This window comes from Aulonocara stuartgranti (assembly GCF_965226115.1).
Source record: "Aulonocara stuartgranti genome assembly, chromosome: 8".
Lineage (NCBI taxonomy): Eukaryota > Metazoa > Chordata > Actinopteri > Cichliformes > Cichlidae > Aulonocara > Aulonocara stuartgranti.
The window spans coordinates 20,056,141-20,077,023 of NC_138959.1; the positions used below are offsets into that span (position 1 = coordinate 20,056,141).

Below are 20,883 nucleotides of genomic sequence, written 5' to 3' on the forward strand. Positions count from 1 at the left end.
TTTGAGGACTGCATGAAAAGCGAGAGGAGTGGACAGAAACAACGGCTGTGCATGGTTAGGCTCAAGGCACAGCCAGGATCGCGGAGTCGACTCAACTCATTTATACAGAAGTCTTGGCTTCTCTCTTCATTTCTTTTTTCATGCTCACCATAAAAGAAGAGTTTAAGGAGGAGTTCAGACTGTGATAAAGGTAGAATCGGGCTATCACTATGGATACTTTTAGAAACAAAAAAAATTTGTGGACACTTTATGAGAAAGAGGTGCCACACAGCAGGTTTTGGTAAGTTTTTTTCCCCTTGTTTGGTCTTGGCAAACATAAAATATTATTTTTAATTAGGGATTGCTTTATGTAGAAAATCTGTTTTATAAACTTTGCACATTGATATGGATTTTTGTCACCTCTGGATAGTAGTGCCTGCTAACACATTCTTATATCTGATTCTGTCCTATATTTTCTAATAAGCTAAAAAAAAAACAAAAAAAAACAAAAACATTTTAACTTTCATTATTTGTACTTCATTCCATTTTTCCACCTTAAACAATTCATGAAAAGTCAATAGAAGCTGAACACTGGTATCAAACTTTCAAATAACTTCTTAAATTCACACATTTCTCCATTCATTTCTCTTCCATCCACTCCACACAGTTTAAACTCAGAGACAACAGCTTCTTTATTACTTAATTATTTTATTGTTCCATTTGCTGATTGTAAGTAATGTGTATGATGTAAAGGACCACTCATGCATGCCCCAATGGACCAGGAAAATACCTCACAATGGTAAGACATGTGACTTATTGTTAGTTTCCCTTAGCAACAGGCCCACACCGGAGGTGCTGGTGGCAGGGAGCGCTTTTCTTAAAAACACATCCCCCTAACTTTACATATTCTTTCATTACTTATTCCCTTTATTTGAAAAAAAAAGTGTGTTATATCAAAACTACCACATGGGAGTGCTGCACTCATTCTGCAGTGAGCTTTTTACTAGCTGTCAGTGATGTAATGGCTTCAATAAAGAATCAGAAATAAAAAATAAAATAGGGGTTAGACACTGAACTTAACAGTTCTTTAATGCTTAAGAAATGATCATGTTTTTATGCTCAGTTAAGCTGGGGTGCTGCCTTATTGGCAATGTCCTCCACATTTTATTCTACTTCTGCTCTTTCGTTTCACTGATCATTGATGTGCTGCTTTCTGCAGTGATCCGGCCTGCGGTGTCAGTCCTGCAGAGAAACTGAGCCCAGAGCACCTACAGCTTCTGAGAAATGCTTTTACCTGTTCAAAGGCTGGACTTGAGACACAGGAACACAAGCTGAAGGGAAGCAATAGAGGTACAAGTGAAGAACGTGGATTGACGTTTGAGGAGTTTTGGGATGTTCTGAAGTCTGTCATCGGCCCAAATATTGAGGACACGTGGTGCAAGAGATTCTTTTATGAGGTAAAAAGTAATAAAGTTTTTTTATAAGTCTTGACAAAACTGGATGCGGGTTATATTGTAATCCACGATTTAAAAAAAAGTTTATAAAACAGCATCCTGTCAGTCTATTACTGGTTTGAAGTGACTGTCCTATTAAAAGACAACAGTGGTGTATTGCTGACTTGAGTCTTACATTCTTCATGTCTAGGTAGATATCAGCTGCACTGGACAAATAAAATGGCAGCAGCTGTGTTCCTACTTGCTTTTGGAGTACACTGAGCGACAGCGGGCCTCCAATCCCACAGCTGCTCTGCTGGAGGCCCAGCCTCAGATTAGACACTGCTCTCATAACAAGGTAACTCTGGTGCATCGTGGTCAGATGGTCTGATTTTTAGACAGTTTTTTTTAAATTACTTACCAGAATTAGGCAACTACCTAGTCAAAATTAACATTTAGAGAATTCAAGTTTCAAAAACCTCCCAAAAGCTGAGTGCAGCAGAAAAAAAAACTGTCTCAAAGCAAAATTGCTATCCAAATACTAAAATGAACAACATTATAATATGACTTAAACAAACTTGGGGAAAAGAAACTCAAATGGATTAGAGTATTTTGTATCTCTAAAGGAGAAACAGTTATAGAGAGTAAATGGTCAGTGACTCCAAGTTAGTATTTGGAAAAGGACATAAAACTTAAAACAATATGTAATCACTTTTTAAGAGTTTAATGGTATATTACAAAATGGAACATTTATATTTTACTACCCAGTAAAAAGAAATACAGAGGAAATGGAATTAACCATTAATAAATGATTTGTACAGTATAAATATATTAAAATCAATGACAACTTACAAGCACTCAATAAAAGTCTCTTTTGAAAACATTTTTCAATTAATTAGAAGTAAGATTTTTTTTAAAAGATTTATTTTTGAAAATGTAATTTAAAAGCGGCATACACATATACATTAATAGATATGATACCAAATATACTACTATTATTAATATAGGCTACTTTTTCTAATGTTAATGCTATATTTATTTCCTAAACGTTTGATGCTTTCTAATAGGTTGTTTATACTTTCATGTAAATAAAGTAGAAAATGTATCAAAATATTTTGGCATGCTGTGTATTTGTAGGAGATGAATATACAAGCTTCTTTACAAGAAAATCCAATACAGCAAGTCACTTTTACTTACTTTAAGCTAGTTTAACTAGTTTAGGCAAAATTTATTTGATGAATTAAATTACTACTTTTAATATAAAGATTATCACGCATATAAATAAAAAAAATCAACACTGCAGCACTACAAAGCCTTTGTCTATTTAAAGCTTGTTGGGTTTTTTTTTGTTTTTTTAAAAAAGGTTTTATGTCCCTTGACAACTGTGTAAACCTTTTCTTCATTTCAGCTAAGCTAACAGTCTCTAGTAAAAATAACAATGGCACAAAGATAAAGTTAGCAACTATAGAGTTAGCAACGAAAAAAGACAGAGCCATTGTTCATGGAAGATGACCAACAAAGGTAAGAGAATATAATAATGTTGGACTGTATTAATTTATTACCTGACTTCAGAGAAAAGTATTAGGTGGTCATATTTTTTATAGGTTATTTAGCTTGTTAGCCTAGCTTAAAGAGTTCTTCTGTGGCCAAAAATTGTGTCTTAGGGCTCTCTTTGGCTACGTTCACACTGCAGGCGAAAGTACATCAAATCTGACTTTTTTGACCCTATGCGACCCATATCCGATCATGGTATGACAGTGTGAAAAGCACAAATCCGATATTTTTAAAAGTGATCTGGGTCACTTTCGTATGTGGTACTGAATCTGATACATATCTGATGTTTTAGAAAGCCACTGCTGTTTGAACGGTCATGTCGCATTAAATCCGTCTTTTACGTCACCGACACAAGACAGATGTCTTGTTATTATCAGCGCCGGAGAAGACATTGCAAACGTAGATGTTAGTGAAACTGTTGGGAAGACAACGTTGGAGAAACGTGAACATTTTATTTGTACTGTATAATCTGTAGATTCTGACAGAAATCTGCAACTATACTTTGAAGCACCGCTCCTCTCTAAAACCGCAATAAGGATAATTATTAGGCCATTTGTAAATAACAAAATAACTTTATAACTTAAAGCAAAATTGGGAAAAGTAAAGTCTGAAACAAGTCTTTATATTAAGGGCCATCAGTCAAACAATATTGTTTGGTCTGGGTCTAAACAGAGCACGTTGTGTGTGACGCCTTCTTTTGCGCATGCGGGCCGCTTTGTGGGTGTTAGGTGACGGCTGTGTGCAAACAGGAATAGGACCCAAGATGCAGACTCCGGAGACAAACTTAAACCAAAACAGCTTTAATGCTGAACGCAAACATAACATAACTGGGAAAAACTGAAAATAAACTAACACCGGTGGACTGGCAAAACACACAGCAAAATAAACGGTAGATCACGACACAGACACAGAGAAACACAGGGCTTAAATACACAGAGGGAGCAATCAGGGAATGAGTAACAGGAGGGAAACACAGCTGGGACAAATCAGAACTGACGAGACCAAAGAAGCGTAAACTGAACACACTGAGATAAGACAGAGACCTTCAAAGTAAAACAGGAAACACATAACACAGACTCACATGCAGGCACTACAGAGGGAACAGAGACGTGGGACCAGGGCAGACACAAACACTGACTGGATGTGGGGATACAGCAGACAGGGAAGACAGCAACTATGGAACACAGACAGAAAACCAGAACACTAAAACTCTAACCAACCCCACCCAGAGAACCTAAACTAAGAATGATCCTAAAACCCATAAAGCAAAGCTAGAATATAATGAAATAACAAAATCAAAGAACCAAAAACACAAAACACTGGGTCAACGACCCAGGGACCCTAACAGTGGGTTCACACTAGAGCGCGTTTGCTGTCACATTTTATTTGTAGTGTGAACAAGCAGACAAAAAAATCGGATTTGATCAAAAAATGGGAATTGAGCTTTAAGACCTGCAGTGTGAATGTAGCCTTTGAGACATTTTGACTGGTTACAGTAGTGAAACACATGATTTGTGATGACTTTCTTGCCTCAGCCATAATGGTTACAGGCTAACTGTGCTGCACTAAATGGCTAAAGAAGCTAAACAGACCTTGGAACTCATTATTTTAATTATTTTCACCTGGCCTGTGAAGATATTCTCATATATTATTATAGTATCATTCGCTACTTTTGGATTTCACCCTGCAGGAGTTAAGCAGGGCAGTTTGCCAAACCTTTTTAATAACTCTAGGGTTCATCAGGGTCTGTTAAATCTAACCAATGTAAGTATAAAAGAGTGCACTCAGCTGCTCCTATAAATTATAATGAATAAAGTGTTCCATTACTATAATAGATGAAAGATGAAGCATCTTAATTTTTCTGCCCTGAGTTATATGTTATTTTCGACAACCATTACTTTTTTCCTCCTGTAACCTTTCTCTAATTGATTACACTTGTCTCATACTTATTGCTCTGCAGCGGGAGCCAACAGTTCGTGTGGTTGCTCTTTCCCATCCTCCTCCACTCCGCTATATTAGCGTCAGTAAGGGGGGTCAGATCACCGCCTGGAACAGCAGCCTACACACCCTCAAAACTTTAGGGGTGAGTGACATCATGTTGCTACTTTAATATCCACGTGGAATTACAGCACACTCACTCACGTTTTTCTATTTAAACCAGCTTGCTGGAGACCCAACAGAGGAAGTGGCAAACACAAGGAGATTCAGGGGTTGGACCACCGATGCGGTGTACATGGGCAACGTCCACAAGATTGCCATAGCAACTGACTGCAGGGACTTGCGCTTTGTTACTATTTCTTCAAACTGTTTGTTGGAGGAAATTCACTTATATGGTACTTTTATTCCTAACAAAAACCAACTAAACCACGTGAAGCCCGGAAATATTGTTAACTCTTTGTCCTATAATTGCTCCCAGGGTTTCGCAGTGTGCCGACCTGTCTGTGTTACTGGTATGATGTGCAGGTAGGACAACTGTTTGTGTGAGATGTTACTGTTTTAGCTGGATGTCTCCATTTGGAAAGCACTAAATGCATCACTTCAATCTAAAGGGTTTTCACTCCAAGAGTCTAGAACAGCCTCCTCTGCTGCTACTGGGGGATGAAAAAGGAGGAGTCCACCTGATGTGGTTCCTAAACTCATCCAAGGGACTTTTTAAGAAACCATCAAAGAGAGACAAAGGTCCACAAAGGATCTTTTTCCAAGTAGGTTTTCCCTCCTCTATTTACTGAATTCTGTTATAGAAGCATGGAAGCAAGAAGCTTTGAAGTGTTGCTGCTTACACTACAACTTTTCCTTAAACATCATTTGGACTCACTGTTTTTTCTTGTTTCACCCTCGTTCCTCACAGGATCTTGGTGAACACAGCGACATGGTGTCCTATCAACACATCCCCAGCATCCACCAGGAACCAATTACCAGAGTAATGTTTGAACCCAGTGCCAATGTCATCATGACATCGTCAGAAAGTAACACCACATCTGTGGTCTTTATGAATGTGTCATTGAAGCAGGAGCCTTACATTTGGAAATTTAACCAGGTAATTAACAAGGTAACAAGGTCAGTTTGATTGATAATACACTCATTGGCCACTTCAAAAATACATTTTTCCAGCACCAGGTTGGACCACTTTTGTGAGCATTATTTATTTATAATATTTCATAATTATTGTAGTACTGAACATGTAATATGTCATCTGCAGTGAAAACAGTTGCTATAGCTTTCATTTTAATGTGGCCTCTACATGCTAGAGTGAGCCAAGCCAGGGTCAACTCCGTTGATGTCAGGAGATAAGCTCATTAACATTACCTGTTTTATTTTGAATACATTTATTTTACCTGAAGAAATTAAATCAAATGTGTTCTTATCCTCCCCTTTGCCTTCTACATTTTAGTTGAATTGTTTTATTTATAAGATCTGGTAACATCACTGACTTCAAATCAACTTCTCATGTTGTGGCTTTTAGACTTTGTTGTGATTTTCATAGTTATCCACTTCTGATCTGGATCAATGTCAGTCAGACCTGTGTGTCACAGCACTGGGGACTGGGTGACACAGACCTACGAGGGCAGGTTGACATGTGAAAATAAACTCTGTTTAAGAGAGAAAGAGTTTTATATAGTATTAAATGTCCTAGTGTGACAGTGTTACAGTGTAGTAAATGCTGTTATAACTGGCCAGTTTTATCTAGAAGAGCAAACACAGCAGTATGCAGAAACAGACAGTGTCACCGGCTGCTGTGAAAGGAGTAAAACTGGGTGGTGATGCTTCCTGTCACTCACAATGGGTTTGTTTGTTTTTTGTTTGTTTTTTTGAAACCCAAGGTTTACTCTCCAAATAACTGTCTGAACATTGTAAAACAAAAATCTCAGTCATGTATCTTTGAAAGGAAAGAAGCATTTACCACCACTTCATTTATATTTTCACCTGCATAAAACACCATCTTCTGTATACTATACGATATTAATGCTTTTGCCTCATGTCAGGGAGCCAAGTGTTTCGACTACAACGCGTCCCTACAGTTGATGGTTACAGGAGGCTCTGACCGAAAAGTCAGACTGTGGTCACAATATGTGACTTCAAGTCCTGTGGCTACACTGCCGGGTCACCACACCACGGTACTAGATGTTGCAATTTACCAACATGTCGGGCAGATCTTCAGCTACTCTAGAGATGCTGTGAGTGAATTAGGATTTACCATAAATGCATACATAATTGTATATTTTATGTGAATATATGCTAGTAGAGCTTGTTTATGTTCGAATTAATGATGATGCATTTGTCTTCTTTTGCCAGGAACTGAGAGTTTGGGACATTTCTACCCATCAGTGTTTGAAAGTTCTCCGTCTGCAGTTTCCCTGTCTGCAACCAGGTCGCATCCCAGAACATGGAAATTTCCCCTTCCTGTTGCTTAGCCCTCCTCTTCCTGATGAGATGCAACCTCATTTAGTGGTGGCCTGCAAAGATTACCTGGCAGTGCTCAATCTGTCAGAAAAGAGAAGAGGAGGAGGTGGTTGGTTGACTGATGAGGAATTCAGGACAGAATTTAAACAGGGTCCATACCTCTCCTGCGCCTTGTACAACCCCACCCTGAGGCAGGTGGTGACTGGACATGCTGACTCATCAGTCTTTCTGTGGGATGTAGAGACAGGAAGGAGGCGGCTTTACATTTTAAATGCTCATGGAGAAGAGGTGCTCTCCTCTATGGCACTGGACTCCTCTCACAGAAGACTAATCACGGGAGCTCGTAATGGCACTATTAAGGTTCAATACATCTTATTACTTATTATTATATAGAGAAAGAAATTTGGCTGTAATGCATCAATGTGTAAAATACTTAAATCAGAGTGTTGGCCACTCCCCAAGCAGGTGTGGAATCTACTAAATGGCCTAAACTTACACAAGCTGGAGCCCGTCACCAACTCTGAAGTCACTGGGTTGACCTGCCTCCATGACAACCATTTACTGGCTGTGGGGTGGAACCAGTGCATCACTCAGTACAGCATTGCAGGAGACAAGGTAAAATCAAGGGTGCGTTAAAGTTATAATCCACACATAAATACAGTTTTAAGGGTTACTGAACACCAGGCTGGAAAACAATGTTTTTCTTCCCGCTCTAGTTTTGCAGAGAAGAAAGAAAACGTATTTTCAGGGAGGATTATAGTTTATCTTTCCATCCTAAAATATCCTAAAATTAAGATTGACTTGGTACTCTGGGTTTTACTATCCTTTTCGGCTCTGTCTTTTATCTAAAAAAAAGCTCCATGGATGCCATTTATACAGTCAACACCCATCCATCCATCCATCCATCCATCCTCTTTACTGTTTCAGGGTCAAAGAGCCTATCTCAGGTGTCATAGGATGAGAGAGGCCAGGTACACCTTGGACAGGTCACCAATCAATCACAAGGCAAACGGCAAAGAGAGACAAGCATTCACAAATGCACCTAAAATTATTATATTCAACGTAACTTATATGTAACGTGTATATTCAACACAGCAAGAAACCAGCTGGCCTGTGGTTTTGACAGGGATAACTGTAAGTTTTCCAAAAGCAGTAATGTCTAATCGTCACAGGAACACGCTGAATTTGTAGGCAAACAGCAGAATGTGAGCTACTGGAACTTTTCTGTTGTGGCTTGCAGTATTGACCAATCAGGTTTGATCAGGCATTGGTTAGGTGCAGATAAACAGTCCTGTAAAGAACAACAAGCACTGAGAGTTTGAAAGAAGAAGGCAGAATGTCCTATATCTTATGCTGCTTGTATGAATATATAGAAACATAGGTAAGGTGTGGTAGATGAAGCACGTAAGACAAACGTCACCCTCATCACCAAAATTCAACTGTACCGCGCACTAGTATTGCCCATTCTTCTCTATGGATCCGAGACCTGGGTCATCCTCAAGCATGACCTCAACAAGCTTGAGGTCTTCCACGTGCGCTGTTTGCATCAGATTATCCGGGTGTCCCCCCGTGACCGTCTCAGCAACAGCACAATGCGTAGTCAATGTCACCATCAGCCCTAGATGGAAGAGCTGATCCAGAAGCGACGACTGCAATGGTTTGGCCACACACTAGGGAATCAAGCATGACGCTCCCAAGAAGACTTGGATCAAGCAAACTGAAGACGATCTTCAACAATGACGTCTAATCCTCAAGCAAGAAAAGGTCAAGGCCAGATCGCAAGTCTTGGAAGTGCATCGCTGACAAAGATGAGAACCCTGCGGCACCCACAGCGACGTATTGGCTTGGTGGACGACCTTCCCTGCCGACCGCCAGCTAGGGACAAAAGAAAAATAGTTGAATCACGTGAGGGCTTTTCAAGCTCTCAAAACTACTGTGATCTGGATGACTGAGAACCTCCATAGGCAGCAAAAGACACGCTAAAATGTGTTCTCAGAACTATTTTGCTGTAACTTGATAATGATTAACTTTTATATTTGCTTTTTAAATTTACCTGCATTTGTAACACTGACCTTCATCTCCACACTCTTAGTCATCTGACAGTAGCTGCTGGTTCTCAGATTGGAAAGGCAGTGAAAAAAATTCATTAGCTGTGGGTCAAGAAAGAACAACATAACAAAGTATTAAATGCATTACATAAACTTTTGATTGACAGGGGATTCTGGGTAATGCAGTCCACCCAAGAAGCTCAGATATATTAAGATGCTATAAAATTAGTCTCACAGAGTTTTAGCCTTGACATATTTTTTTTTCTTGCTACAAGTTCTTTCCCAGATGTTTAAAGCAGCGTGATGAGTCCTACACAAACAGCTGTCACCATAGTGACTAATCTAGTACAGACTCAGAAAACATTTAAGTGTTTTTTTAAGAATGCCAACAACAACTTGGCCTTAAGAAGACTGTGGTCCAAATTAGGCTCAGAAAATATTTCCTCCAACTTGTCCCATCATATTCAGTATAATAATTCAGAAGTCTTGTGTTTTCCTGTCAGTAGTGAAGAAAGTCTCTAAAGTCTTTTCAGCGCATAAATACAAACCCACATCCACCTACAGCTATGCATGCTGCTGCACAGGTCTCAGTGTATAAATATATAACAGTCTGCATTTGCACATTATTCTCAAGCTTCAAATTCTTGTGTTACATTTTACCTTTCAACCTTCAGCTGCCATCTGCTCTGTGGCTGGAGTCATCTGTTAAAGCGAACAGTAGTAGCACTGAGTATTTATGCTTCTGCAGCAGATTCTTAATGCTGCTTTTTTAGTTTCCTCTGCCCAGTTACATAATGTTTCTCACTGTAAAGTCCCTCGCTTAAGCAGAACTTAGCTTGTCTGTTTCGTTATATATTTTTTTCATTTCCAAAACCTAGAGGGGCAATCACAAATCAGTAAATTGCACTTATATATATGCATACGTTATATACGCCCCTGGTAAGTTCAAATTCTTCACACAGCCATAATTTGTTTAAAAAAGTCTACTGCAACATGGTACACTTTTTTATGAGCAACCTGGGGAAGTAAGTAGAGCTTCTACAGAAGAGACAGGTTATTTCACCTCATTTATAAACACAGTTTATAAATGAGGTATATAGGTATATAGTTATCATCATTTCAACCAAAATGCTTGTGCACTAAGCTGTGCTTTATTTTTCTTTTACTCGTGCACTGAAGGACTTGAAGGTGAGAGCAGACATGTCCTGGAAGTCCAGCGGTGTCCACAAATCAGACATCTTGGCTGTGTGTCAGTGCTCCGCTCTGAGCGTTGTTGCTACAGCCAGTTATGATGGAGAGGTAGTGATCTGGAGCATGGAGACACAAGGACCGATGCTCCACCTGCAGAGAGGGACGCAGGCACGGTAAGGAGATGCAGCTCCGAGTGCTGTCTTGCAGTCAGTGAGGGTTTACTATTAAACTTGATGTGTATGACTTGCAGGTTTTGACACAAAACAAATCAGCATGGATCAGTTTACTAATGATTTATCTACTAATTTACATCGTGTTTCTTGTATCCCAGATCAAATTTTGTTGCTGGCGTGGTAAAAAATTATTTATCTTTGGCTCTCTGCAGTCTTTATTGACGATAACACACAATAAAAGCTTAGATTAACAAATGTTTAAATAACATGCAGATTATTATTGAAATATCAAATAGAAGTAAAATGTCAGAACTCAAAAAAGGTATTCCTTTTATCATCATGCATGAATGATAAAGGTATAAAAGAATAAGTAATTAAAGTAACGAAGACATAATCAAACTAATTTCTCATAAATTTTCCTGACAGTTAATTAAATGATGAATAAATGAAGTCAAGTATCTTGCATCCTTAGCTGATAGTGACATATTCATGATTGTGGTTTTCTTTCTGCTTGTGTGCGTCCAGGTCAGCTCTCCCCGTGGATAGCATCTTGTTCCTTCAGCATCGAGCTGGCAGGAAACAATTAAGAAACAAGGGTGTCCTAGTGTCATCCCAGGGTGGTTGGCTGTGCTTTTGGAGCATCACTGATGACAATCACAGTTATGGTGAGTGGGATGCACAAGAAAAAGCTTAAAGAAGAGATTGATGTGAGGTCCTTTAAAAAAAAAAGATGCTGCAGTAGAAAACATTAATCTAAGATAAAAACTCTTAATCATCCGTCACTTCTAATTCTCCTCCTCCCATAAGAAGGATTTACAAACAGCCCTTGCAAGCAGTGACAGTTAGGCTGAACTGTCGACTTGGCTGCCAGCCGGTACCATTCCTGGCAGCCCACAACTATGTCTCTTTCCAGATCCCATCTGTGTTTAGTGGTGTGGGATTCATGCACTGTAACCACTGCATATGGGTACAGGCTTGCATGAGTGCATTTGAGTGAACTGTATGTCTGTATAGATTTATATATGTATCTATGTGTCTGTGCATGCTTCCAGCAGAGAGGGGGATTTGAAATCATGACATAAGAGGAATGCAGGTGACAACTAAAATCTGTTGAAGAGTTTGCAGTTTGTCTCAGAAGTACTTTTGTTATTGAAGTGAAGAAAGAATTCTTGAAAATGGTACAAAAGCAGAATATAAATAGATTTGCTTGCATGCACTTTTGAGTGAACCAGCAGACTTTTTAACTGCCTATAAAGATATATCCAAGCCTATTGTTACAAGAAAATTTATTTTAGATTGTACTTAGTACTTTATGCTTGGATGAGTTTATGAGCACAAGTCTATTTTTTCTGTGTTTTTTCCCTCCAGGTCATTTCTACGCTCCAGAGCAGCCAGGTGAGCGTGTGCTTAGCCTGAACTCAGATCAGTCTAAAAACACCTTTCTGGTCTCAGGTGACACAACAGGCTCACTTCAGATTTGGGACATTTCTTCCTTTGCAGTGGACATCCAACCTGAGGTGTGCTGGGAATAAGATTGCACCTGGTGCACTGCACCTCATATCCCCATATACTTGACATATTTTTCTTCATACAGGCAACTTGTGAACAACCTCCACTGCTGCTGCAATCTTGGAGGGCTCACAAAAGGGCTTTGATATGTGTGGAAGTCCTTGAAGTGTTTGACAGACTGTTTGTCCTGACAGCATCAGTTGATGGTTCTGCTGGACTATGGACAGAGGACGGCAATCATGTGGGGTTTTTTGGGCAAGAGGTGACGTGGAATATCGCTGACCCAGGAACTTATCATAGGTAGGTAAACTGGCTTGTGTCTTCATTAATTATTAAAAAAAACACATAAAGAATTACAGAGAGCATTTTTGGATGATGGTTCTGGATCTGCTATTTGAGTTATTTTGGCTTGCATCCTCTGCAATCTACCTTGCAACCCACCTCCTCCATTTCATGCTGTTCATGCTGTATCCAACTTAATCAATGTCAGGTCTACCGTGCATTCCCATGCCCCTGCTCATTTCTGCATCTTTCCATGCTTGTGCATGGTATGGTGGAAGGTCCCAGCAGAGGGCCGTACATCCAGATATAAACAGCTGTAGATGGAAATAACATTTTTATTGTGACTAGTGGTCTTGACAGAAATGTGTTTAATACACACAGGGTAAGAGGTCAGTAGAGAGAAAATAAAATTGAGCCAAAACGTCACTCCTTGTTCATTAGAGGCAATAAATGCTAAAAGTGATTGCACACATAATAATTTGAAGCACAATTTTTATTATACATGCCAAGTTTCAAGATGAGGCTTGCAAACATGGCAGTCTTTTGAGATTAGATCATTCAAGAGTATCAACAACTAGAAGAGTGGCAAATTAAAGCTGCCAGTATCAAACAGAAGACAAGTCCAATAAGTGATAATATCAACAGTGCAGGGTTTGTACCAAATCTAATATAAGTATGAAATGTAAGAAATGTACGTCATGATTGAACATGTTCTCCAAAATAAACTTCCTTCACTGTTCCACAAACATTTGAGTCTTTAATAAAAACTTCATTTTGGTTAAAGGTCGTAAACTCTGGCTTGGCTCACATCTTTGCTCTCTGTATTTCTGTCACATGCTGGGTAACATGGACCATGAAGGAGAGAGCTGTCAGGAATAATTTAATTTCAGGGGATGGAAAAAGCACAGTTAAAGTTAAAGACAGAGTCAGCACATGCTTAGAAATATAAATAAATGTCTGCATAAACCTCACGAGGAGCAAAATCATGACAACAGTATTGTTTAACTTATGGAGAGTGTACATTTAATGTCTGTGTGAGGAAGAGAGTGACAGAGCCAAAGTGTAAATAGAGTGCTGCAGGGATGATGTTTTTTTCATTAGTCATTGTTTCATATAAAAAAGGAGACTTTTTTGTAGGTTTTTAAATTTAGAATAAGCTTTATGTGAAGTTTGTGACATTTACAACAAGATCATCTTTATGAATTATCACCAATATTAGGCTATAAATAAGCACATCTGGAGATAAAAAATCTTGGATGCAGTAAAACTTGCAGTTGCTCCAATAGTAGAAACAAACAAGCTCACAGCCTTTTTTCCCACCTTCATAAGATCCAAGGGGTGGGGGTGGGGGGGTTAGGAGTGAGGCCACTTTTAGTGATAAGTAGTGACCACCGACAATATAAAACCTGGATGTAACTTCCAGGTCTGTCTGAAGACCAACTATTAGATGTGGTTGCAAAAAACAGAATCAATGGGAAAATGGACTATTTTGGACAATTTTCTAGAAAGGTTCAGTCACTAATTTTGGGTCACATTGAATAAAAAAACAAAACAAAACCAAAAAAACTTGCTTTGTAAACACAGTACTAGCTTCTTGCCTGTCAATCGTTGTGATTGACAAGCGAGAAAATGGTACTGTGTTTACAAAGCATGCACAGACACATATACCAGGGCCAATGAGCGTGGAGTTCCACAGTTACACCCGCCCTTTCTAATCACATGTAGAAAACCAACACGGTGACAGAGGAAATGCTCATTATAGCAGTAATTACTAATAATTATTTGCGTATGTGCATTGTGAAATTTTTGTAGCAGCTTGCTACTATAACATTAAGTAATAACTTACCATGAGGCCATCTTTTATATATAGTCAATGACTGTGATGATGTTTAATAGGCCTAATAACATCCATAACCTCATTTAGCCACTTCTTTTTTTTTTCTTTTTTTTCTTTTTTAGCAAACTACAGGTTTGGGAAGTGTAAAAGATTTAAAATTGTGTTTGTTTTGTTTTTATAGATTTTATATTATAGAACAAAATTGGAAAATCTCCTACATTTTTATTAAAGACAGACCTTATTTCAGACAGAGAAATTAATAATAATAATAATAATAATAATAATAATAATAATAAAATCCCATTAACTTTGATACAACAGAACTTGAAGTGGAAAATAATAACTCAGTTCTGAGTTTTAGCACTCATTCAAGCAGCTTCTTGTCAGTTATACTCTTTATATGGATGGCACTTCACCACTCTCTGCTGCTGCCACTTTGGCTTCAAATTCTGTGGGTGGTTTAATCAGCAACCCACAGAGCACTAGACAACACGCAAGTGTCCTTTAGCATACTCTGGTTGTAAGGGCAGGTTCACAAAGCAGCTTACATGTTTGCTTACCAGGTTTTAACCCAGCAGTATGACCAGGATTTTTCCATTATTCCAGCCCAGCAAGCTCAACGAGGAAGTAATGTAACACACCATACCTCATTCAACCACAGTGCAGGTCATACTATGCATATAACTGCACAGACTGAGACCTAGGAAACAGTTTTCTTCCATTCGAGTCATCCTAGCTGACTAAACCTTTATAGCCCTAATTAATAGAGTTGGATTTTTAAAATGTAGTTCCCACCTCAGCAATGATTATAAACATGTACAGAAGTGACAACTACTGACATAAGGCACCATCCTTTGAACAACCGAATTCAAAACAACTCTTTAGGGCATTTTTACTGTGCAGCCATAAATCAAACACTGGCTCCCTAAATTGTCACTCAGTTATTGTAACTTTGAGAATTCATCTTTTATATCTGACACAGCAAGTGTAAACATCGTAACTTCACAATATAGCAGTTTTTCATGTATGTAACTGCGTCACAGATGGTACCAATTAACTTTTAAAGTATCTTTAGCCTCATTTTACCACTAATGTCAACTGCTTATCACAATAAAAATGCTCTGCCGGCACTTATTAGCTTGTAAAGTTGTGAAGTTGAAATCTTGCATATGTTGAAGTCATTATGTCAGTTTTAACTCATCCACTAAAGCAGCGCACGCACAAACGCACACACAGACACACACACACACAGAAGGAGCACACAGAGTACTCAAATGCTTCACCACAGAGATCGAGAGCAGTAACAGCTCTGGTTTGAATCAAATCTAACAACAAACATCCTCACAGATATCGGCCTCTGTGACAAATCTTCATCCAATAGGATCACTGACCCATGTCTTGTCTATCAGGAGCTTGACGTGCATGAAATTGGCAAACCCATATCTCAAGTAAACACTGGTATTGTTTTGCTCTGACACTCTCAGGAATACACGGAACAATCTGAGAGAAGAGAGGAGGACTGAAGATGAAAATATGGAAGGCAGTGACGTCCAAAATCAAGTACCTGACCCTACTAGCCGTGATCAGACTTCACAGGAAGAATGGTGTTCTGAAGGTAAACACACACACACATACAATCAAGGCCGTTTCCAGTAACATTTGGCTACCCCTTCCAGTAATTAGCCATTTCATCAGATAACCTTCTGCACACATATGTGAGTTTGCACAGCTGCTGCTGACAATGTTCATAAAAAGGGGTTAAACAGTGCAGGTCAGGATGACCTTCTAAGCTAATCTAACCTGATACTCAGATTCTATCATGTCCAATTTCTGCACATTATGAAGAGAAGAGTCAGAGCATTCTTCACATTCTCCTCCTGCAAAGTTTGGAGCTCGGCTCTGGAACATTTGGGCAATGTTCTCCTTTAGACACACAGGCCAGAATGTTTTTTCTTTAAAAAAACCCACAAATACTCAAGGTTGGTGTGTGAGGGTGTGTATCTGCGAGACGTTTCCTACACTTTCCTCTCACAGTCTGCCATTGCTCAGGACTTGCCAAAATAAGCGATTAGCTGTGCTTTTTCTGCACACACACCCAGGCAGACATACACATGTATGCTTTTACCCACTTTTCTTTGTCTTTTGTCATCCATCCTCTTTCAGCTTCATCCACCCAAGCAGGAGTGAATGACCACGAGCAACCTCAGCAACCTATGGTAACCTGGGAGGACAACATCAGCTGCTGCTGAGTGCATTTGTCATATTTAGCTCTATTGTTTAGCTACCCCTCCCTCATGCAAACACAGTTTTTCATCCTCCATCTGTACCTGTCTATGCGTGTCTCAGTATTCATGTGAGGACCTCTGCCAGACAGCAGCTTTGTGTTACGAGAGGAGAGGACTCTTTGAGGACATCGACCACAGCAATCGCTGCTGATTGGCTGTTTCTTGTCTCTTCAGACTCAGGTGGTCCTGCTGGTGAGATTTGTGCTGATTACTTGATCTTATCCCCTCTCTTCTGCTCCTGCTAGCTTCATGAATACCTTATTTTATGTTCTGTTGGTGTCTTGTGTCTGCAGTAAGAAATAACTCATCTTTTTCATCCTTTTTCTATCCACTCTGTCCCAGACAAATGCCAAAAATTCTGCAAATCGAACTTACAAGAATAGTTCCACATTTTTGGAAATTCATTGTTGCCAAATGTTCCATGAGATGATTAATATTGTCCATTGCTATTCTAAAAATATTAAGCTACAGCAACCAAATAGCTGAACTTTTCATAAAAGCTGTGTGAATTTGGAAGCTCTCTCCAAAGGTAACAAAATGTGCTCAATGAACCAATAATGCTCACTACTTAACACATCAGCTTGGTGATCTGTACCTTGGTTGGGGAATTACTAGAAAACTGCTGGTGTTTTGTTTGAGGGTTTGTTTGTTTTTTTCCAGTCTTTATGGTAAAAATAGTTTGGTATACTAGACTAGAATGAGGACAAATGATGCCCTGTCCAACCATGTCAAAGTCTGTAGTTCTTCAAAGCAGCCAAACCTCATGGTGTGGTGAAAGGCAGCAGTCATAAACAAGAAAGAATACGTGATATAGTTTAAATGCTGGAAATTTTTAAACACTCTCACCTGGAAAACATTCATAGTACTGCATTTGTTTTTGTTTTTAAATGGGACGATGTTCAAAATACAGATATAAAATATGTTCAAACCCTGGGTTCCTATATTTTACAATTATTTGACCATTCACTAATCACTAATCACGCCTGGCTGTTGCTTCTTGTTGTCATGGCAATATGACCACCACCCTCGCCCATGTCACGTGTGGCTTGCTTTTTGGAAAATGAGAATATACACTCATAGGGCATTTTATTAAATACACCTTGATAGTACTGGGTTGGACTCGTTTTGCCTTCAGAACTGCTGTAATTCAACAGGGTGCTGGAAACATTCCTCTGAGATTTTTGTCCATATCAACACGACAGCATCATGAAAGTGCTGCAGATTTCTTAGCTAAATATCTTTGATGTAAAACTCCTGTTCCACCACATCCTAAAGGTGCTCTGTTGGACTGGATCTGGTAAGTGTGGAAGCCATTTAAGTACAGGGAACTGACTGTCACATTCAAGAAACCAGTTTGAGATGATGTGAACTGACATGACATGTTATCCTGCTGGAAACAGCCTGGAGAAGATGGCTACTCTGTGATCATAAAGAGATGACCGTGTTCAGCAACAATATGGAGGATATTGGACCAAGAGGGGCCAAAAATTTGCCAATATTGATACGAGGCAGGATGAAGTTCTGACCCCACCATCTGAATGTCACAGCAGAAATCAAGACTCATCAGAGTCTCAGCTTCCTCTTCTGTGGTAACATCAGTGATATTTGGTGTAGTCTTCTGCTGCTGTAGCTCATTATGTCGTGTATTCAGGGACGCTCTTCTTACCTTGGTTGTAACAAGTGTTTTTTTGAGTTACTGTTGCTGTCCTATCAGCTTGAAGAAGTCTGGCTATTGTCCTCTGATCCTGCATCAACAGGACATCAAGTGTCGCTAAATGGATATTTTCTCTTTCTTGAAGCATCCTCTGTAAACCTGAGAGATGGTTGTGTTGGAAACTCCCAGTAGATCAGTAGTTTCTGAAACACTCAGAGCAGCCTGTCTGGCACACACAACCATGCCACGTTTATATTCACTTAAATCACCTTTCCTCTCCAGTCTGATGCTCGGTTTGAATTTCAGTATGTTGTCTTGACCATGTCTACATGCGTAAATGCAAAAAGTTGCTGCCATGTGATGACTAGATATTTGTATTAATTTATATTACAGCAGGTGAACAGACAAGGCTTCCAGATCTGAAAAGTAAGGCCAAAGTGGAAGTGGCATAAACGTGCATTCGTTGTCCAGCAGGGGGCGACTCCTCTTCTTTCTAATTGTCTTGAAGTTTATGAAAAAATGCACCCACTGTTCATGTTTCTCTAATTATGTTGTGCTTTCATTTGCTAGTTTCAAGTTGCATTGAACACGATGTGTAAATTATGGTTCCATGTAGAGCAAAACAGACAATAAAATGGGGTATATTATAGATCACAGCTACTGTAGCTTTGTAGTCTAGGTTTCTGGACAACACAGATATACTGGTCAGCACTGGTCAGCACATGCAGCTATAAAAGACTCGATCAATTTTGCAGGAATGCGACAGCTCGGTTTCACCTCCTTTTTAACCGAAGTCAGTCTAAAGTTTTCCAAAAGAGCTTGATTGATGGGAAAGTAAAATGGGACGGAAACAGAAGCAAGAAATGAGTTCTGCTACTCTGTTTAGGATGCATCTGGTGAGAAATTTGTCTTTTCTGATTTTCTTGCTTTTCTCCCTCTGTTGATCTTCTTCATCCTCTCTCGCCCTCTTCTTCTTCTGCCAGCCCTGTCCCTTTCATAAAACTACCACATTGTGCATTTGTGGCCTAGACATGGAGGATGTTTTTTCCTGTAGCTGCCAGTTCAGTTCATGTGGACTGACCGTTGAGAGGTCAAGAAGAAGGAGCCCTGCACTGATTAATCTAACGTCTTTATTTGTGATCTGAATTAAGAATGCTGAAAAATGTCTTCCCGATATCGATCTGTGAAGTCTTATATTTGTGTTTTCTGATATTGAAAAGTCTGGTTTTGATTTTTTCTTCTTTTCTTTCACTCATTCCTTCTCCAGGAGGCTTTATTGAAGATTTGCCCACAATCGGCTGTGTGTTTTATCAAAATAAGACTGGCAGCTCAAAGCTCAGCGTGCAGCGTCTGAAAGAAAAAAGTGAGTCAGATGTAGAAAGAGATTCAAACGTGAACATTGTTCCTTTGTGTTCCTTTTATGAAGTTATTTTGAAACAGCAAATTGAATATGTCCTTTTGAATATGCGATGAACTCACTGTGCTGGAAGGATTTTCAGTGTCACTGCACTGTCTCTTCTGCATTTCATATGCTGTATTATTTTTTTTGCCCTTTGTCCCTCGCTTTCAGCTTTCGTCTTATTCCACTTTAATGTTTGCAAACTAATGTCTGTTGTTTGGCCCATTTATTCATAATATACTTCTTTTATATGCAAAAAGAAAAAAATACACATTGGGAAATATCAACACTGTGATGGTGGTGTGCTAGCCTAGCATAGTAGAGTGTAAATTATGTAAATGGATTGCCTGGCTCTGTGCAACAGTATTGAAATTTGCCTAATCAGCACCTCTAAAAGCTCACAATGTGTAACAATGAGAAATAACTTTATGGAGGTTGGGGTGGGATTGTTCTCTGTGCTATTCTTGTTTTTGTTTTTTGAGTGGGTGCAACTTAGAGTCGTCCTCCCAGGAAATGACTATACTCTATTTCCATTTGTGTTTGTATCTATTTCCCATTTTCCTAGCAAAATATGAAGAAATTATGCGCTTTTGTACAGTATAGTGGGATGCTTAGCATTTTGTTACCTTTGGAAAAAGCTGAGCTGTTTCGCTGTAATTCCCCACTTTATGCTAAGCTATAGCAAAAAGAATGATATATAACTATGGAAGGACAGAGAGCTGAAGTAGTTTTAAATGAAGTCTAGCTGTCTGACTTGTTGCAGCTCTTTGCAGATAATTTGAAGCTTCCTGATATGATACTTCTAGGTCATCCAAACAGTCATCTAGACAGGAAAACATCAGAGCCATCGCATCGCTTTATCTCAACAAAAGCCACCCTGTACTTATCATCACAGTTTGGCTAAATTGCAGAAATTGGTGACACAAGACTCAATGTCCTATTTTCATGTGTTTTCTTCATACATTCGATTTTGAAACATCTTTGCACGCACTTTTCCTGTTATTGAAGAACTGGGTTAGTTTAAGTACCGGTATGGATGTTCAAGCGGGGGTGGAGGCATGCTCAGAGCTTCTTCCCTAGTGTGCTTCCCGGGGATAAATGCGAACAGACACAGCTTGGACAAACAGGGCAAGTCATC

At 39.2% G+C, this 20,883-nt stretch overlaps 2 protein-coding genes across 2 annotated transcripts in view; both read left to right on the forward strand.

Annotated features, from left to right (window-relative positions):
• LOC309713576 (cilia- and flagella-associated protein 337) lies at positions 1-19,692 on the forward strand. The gene is made up of 19 exons (XM_082545317.1): positions 1-280; positions 1,199-1,436; positions 1,624-1,770; positions 4,927-5,049; positions 5,128-5,299; positions 5,383-5,429; positions 5,516-5,668; positions 5,815-6,003; positions 6,950-7,141; positions 7,260-7,727; positions 7,833-7,982; positions 10,595-10,779; positions 11,305-11,444; positions 12,148-12,296; positions 12,374-12,588; positions 15,892-16,022; positions 16,571-16,623; positions 16,754-16,884; positions 19,614-19,692. The coding sequence occupies exons 1-18, from the start codon at positions 210-212 to the stop codon at positions 16,841-16,843; spliced, it is 2,913 nt and encodes a 970-aa protein (XP_082401443.1). The 5' UTR covers positions 1-209; the 3' UTR covers positions 16,844-16,884; positions 19,614-19,692.
• Positions 19,628-20,883, forward strand: part of fam20a (FAM20A golgi associated secretory pathway pseudokinase) — a 15,851-nt gene continuing 14,595 nt past the window's right edge. Inside the window, exon 1 of the mRNA XM_082545316.1 lies at positions 19,628-19,709. The gene's annotated coding sequence lies outside the window, so the exon portion shown is untranslated. The remainder of the gene's footprint in view (positions 19,710-20,883) is intronic.

What these genes read in the sequence shown, in the direction of transcription:
- LOC309713576 (XM_082545317.1), top strand. Translation starts at nt 210, where the DNA reads ATGGATACTTTTAGAAACAAAAAAAATTTGTGGACACTTTATGAGAAA. An exon ending in TCAGCTACTCTAGAGATGCT is followed by an intron (nt 7,142 to 7,259) that starts GTGAGTGAATTA and finishes TTCTTTTGCCAG; the next exon opens with GAACTGAGAGTTTGGGACAT. An exon ending in TGATGACAATCACAGTTATG is followed by an intron (nt 11,445 to 12,147) that starts GTGAGTGGGATG and finishes TTTTCCCTCCAG; the next exon opens with GTCATTTCTACGCTCCAGAG.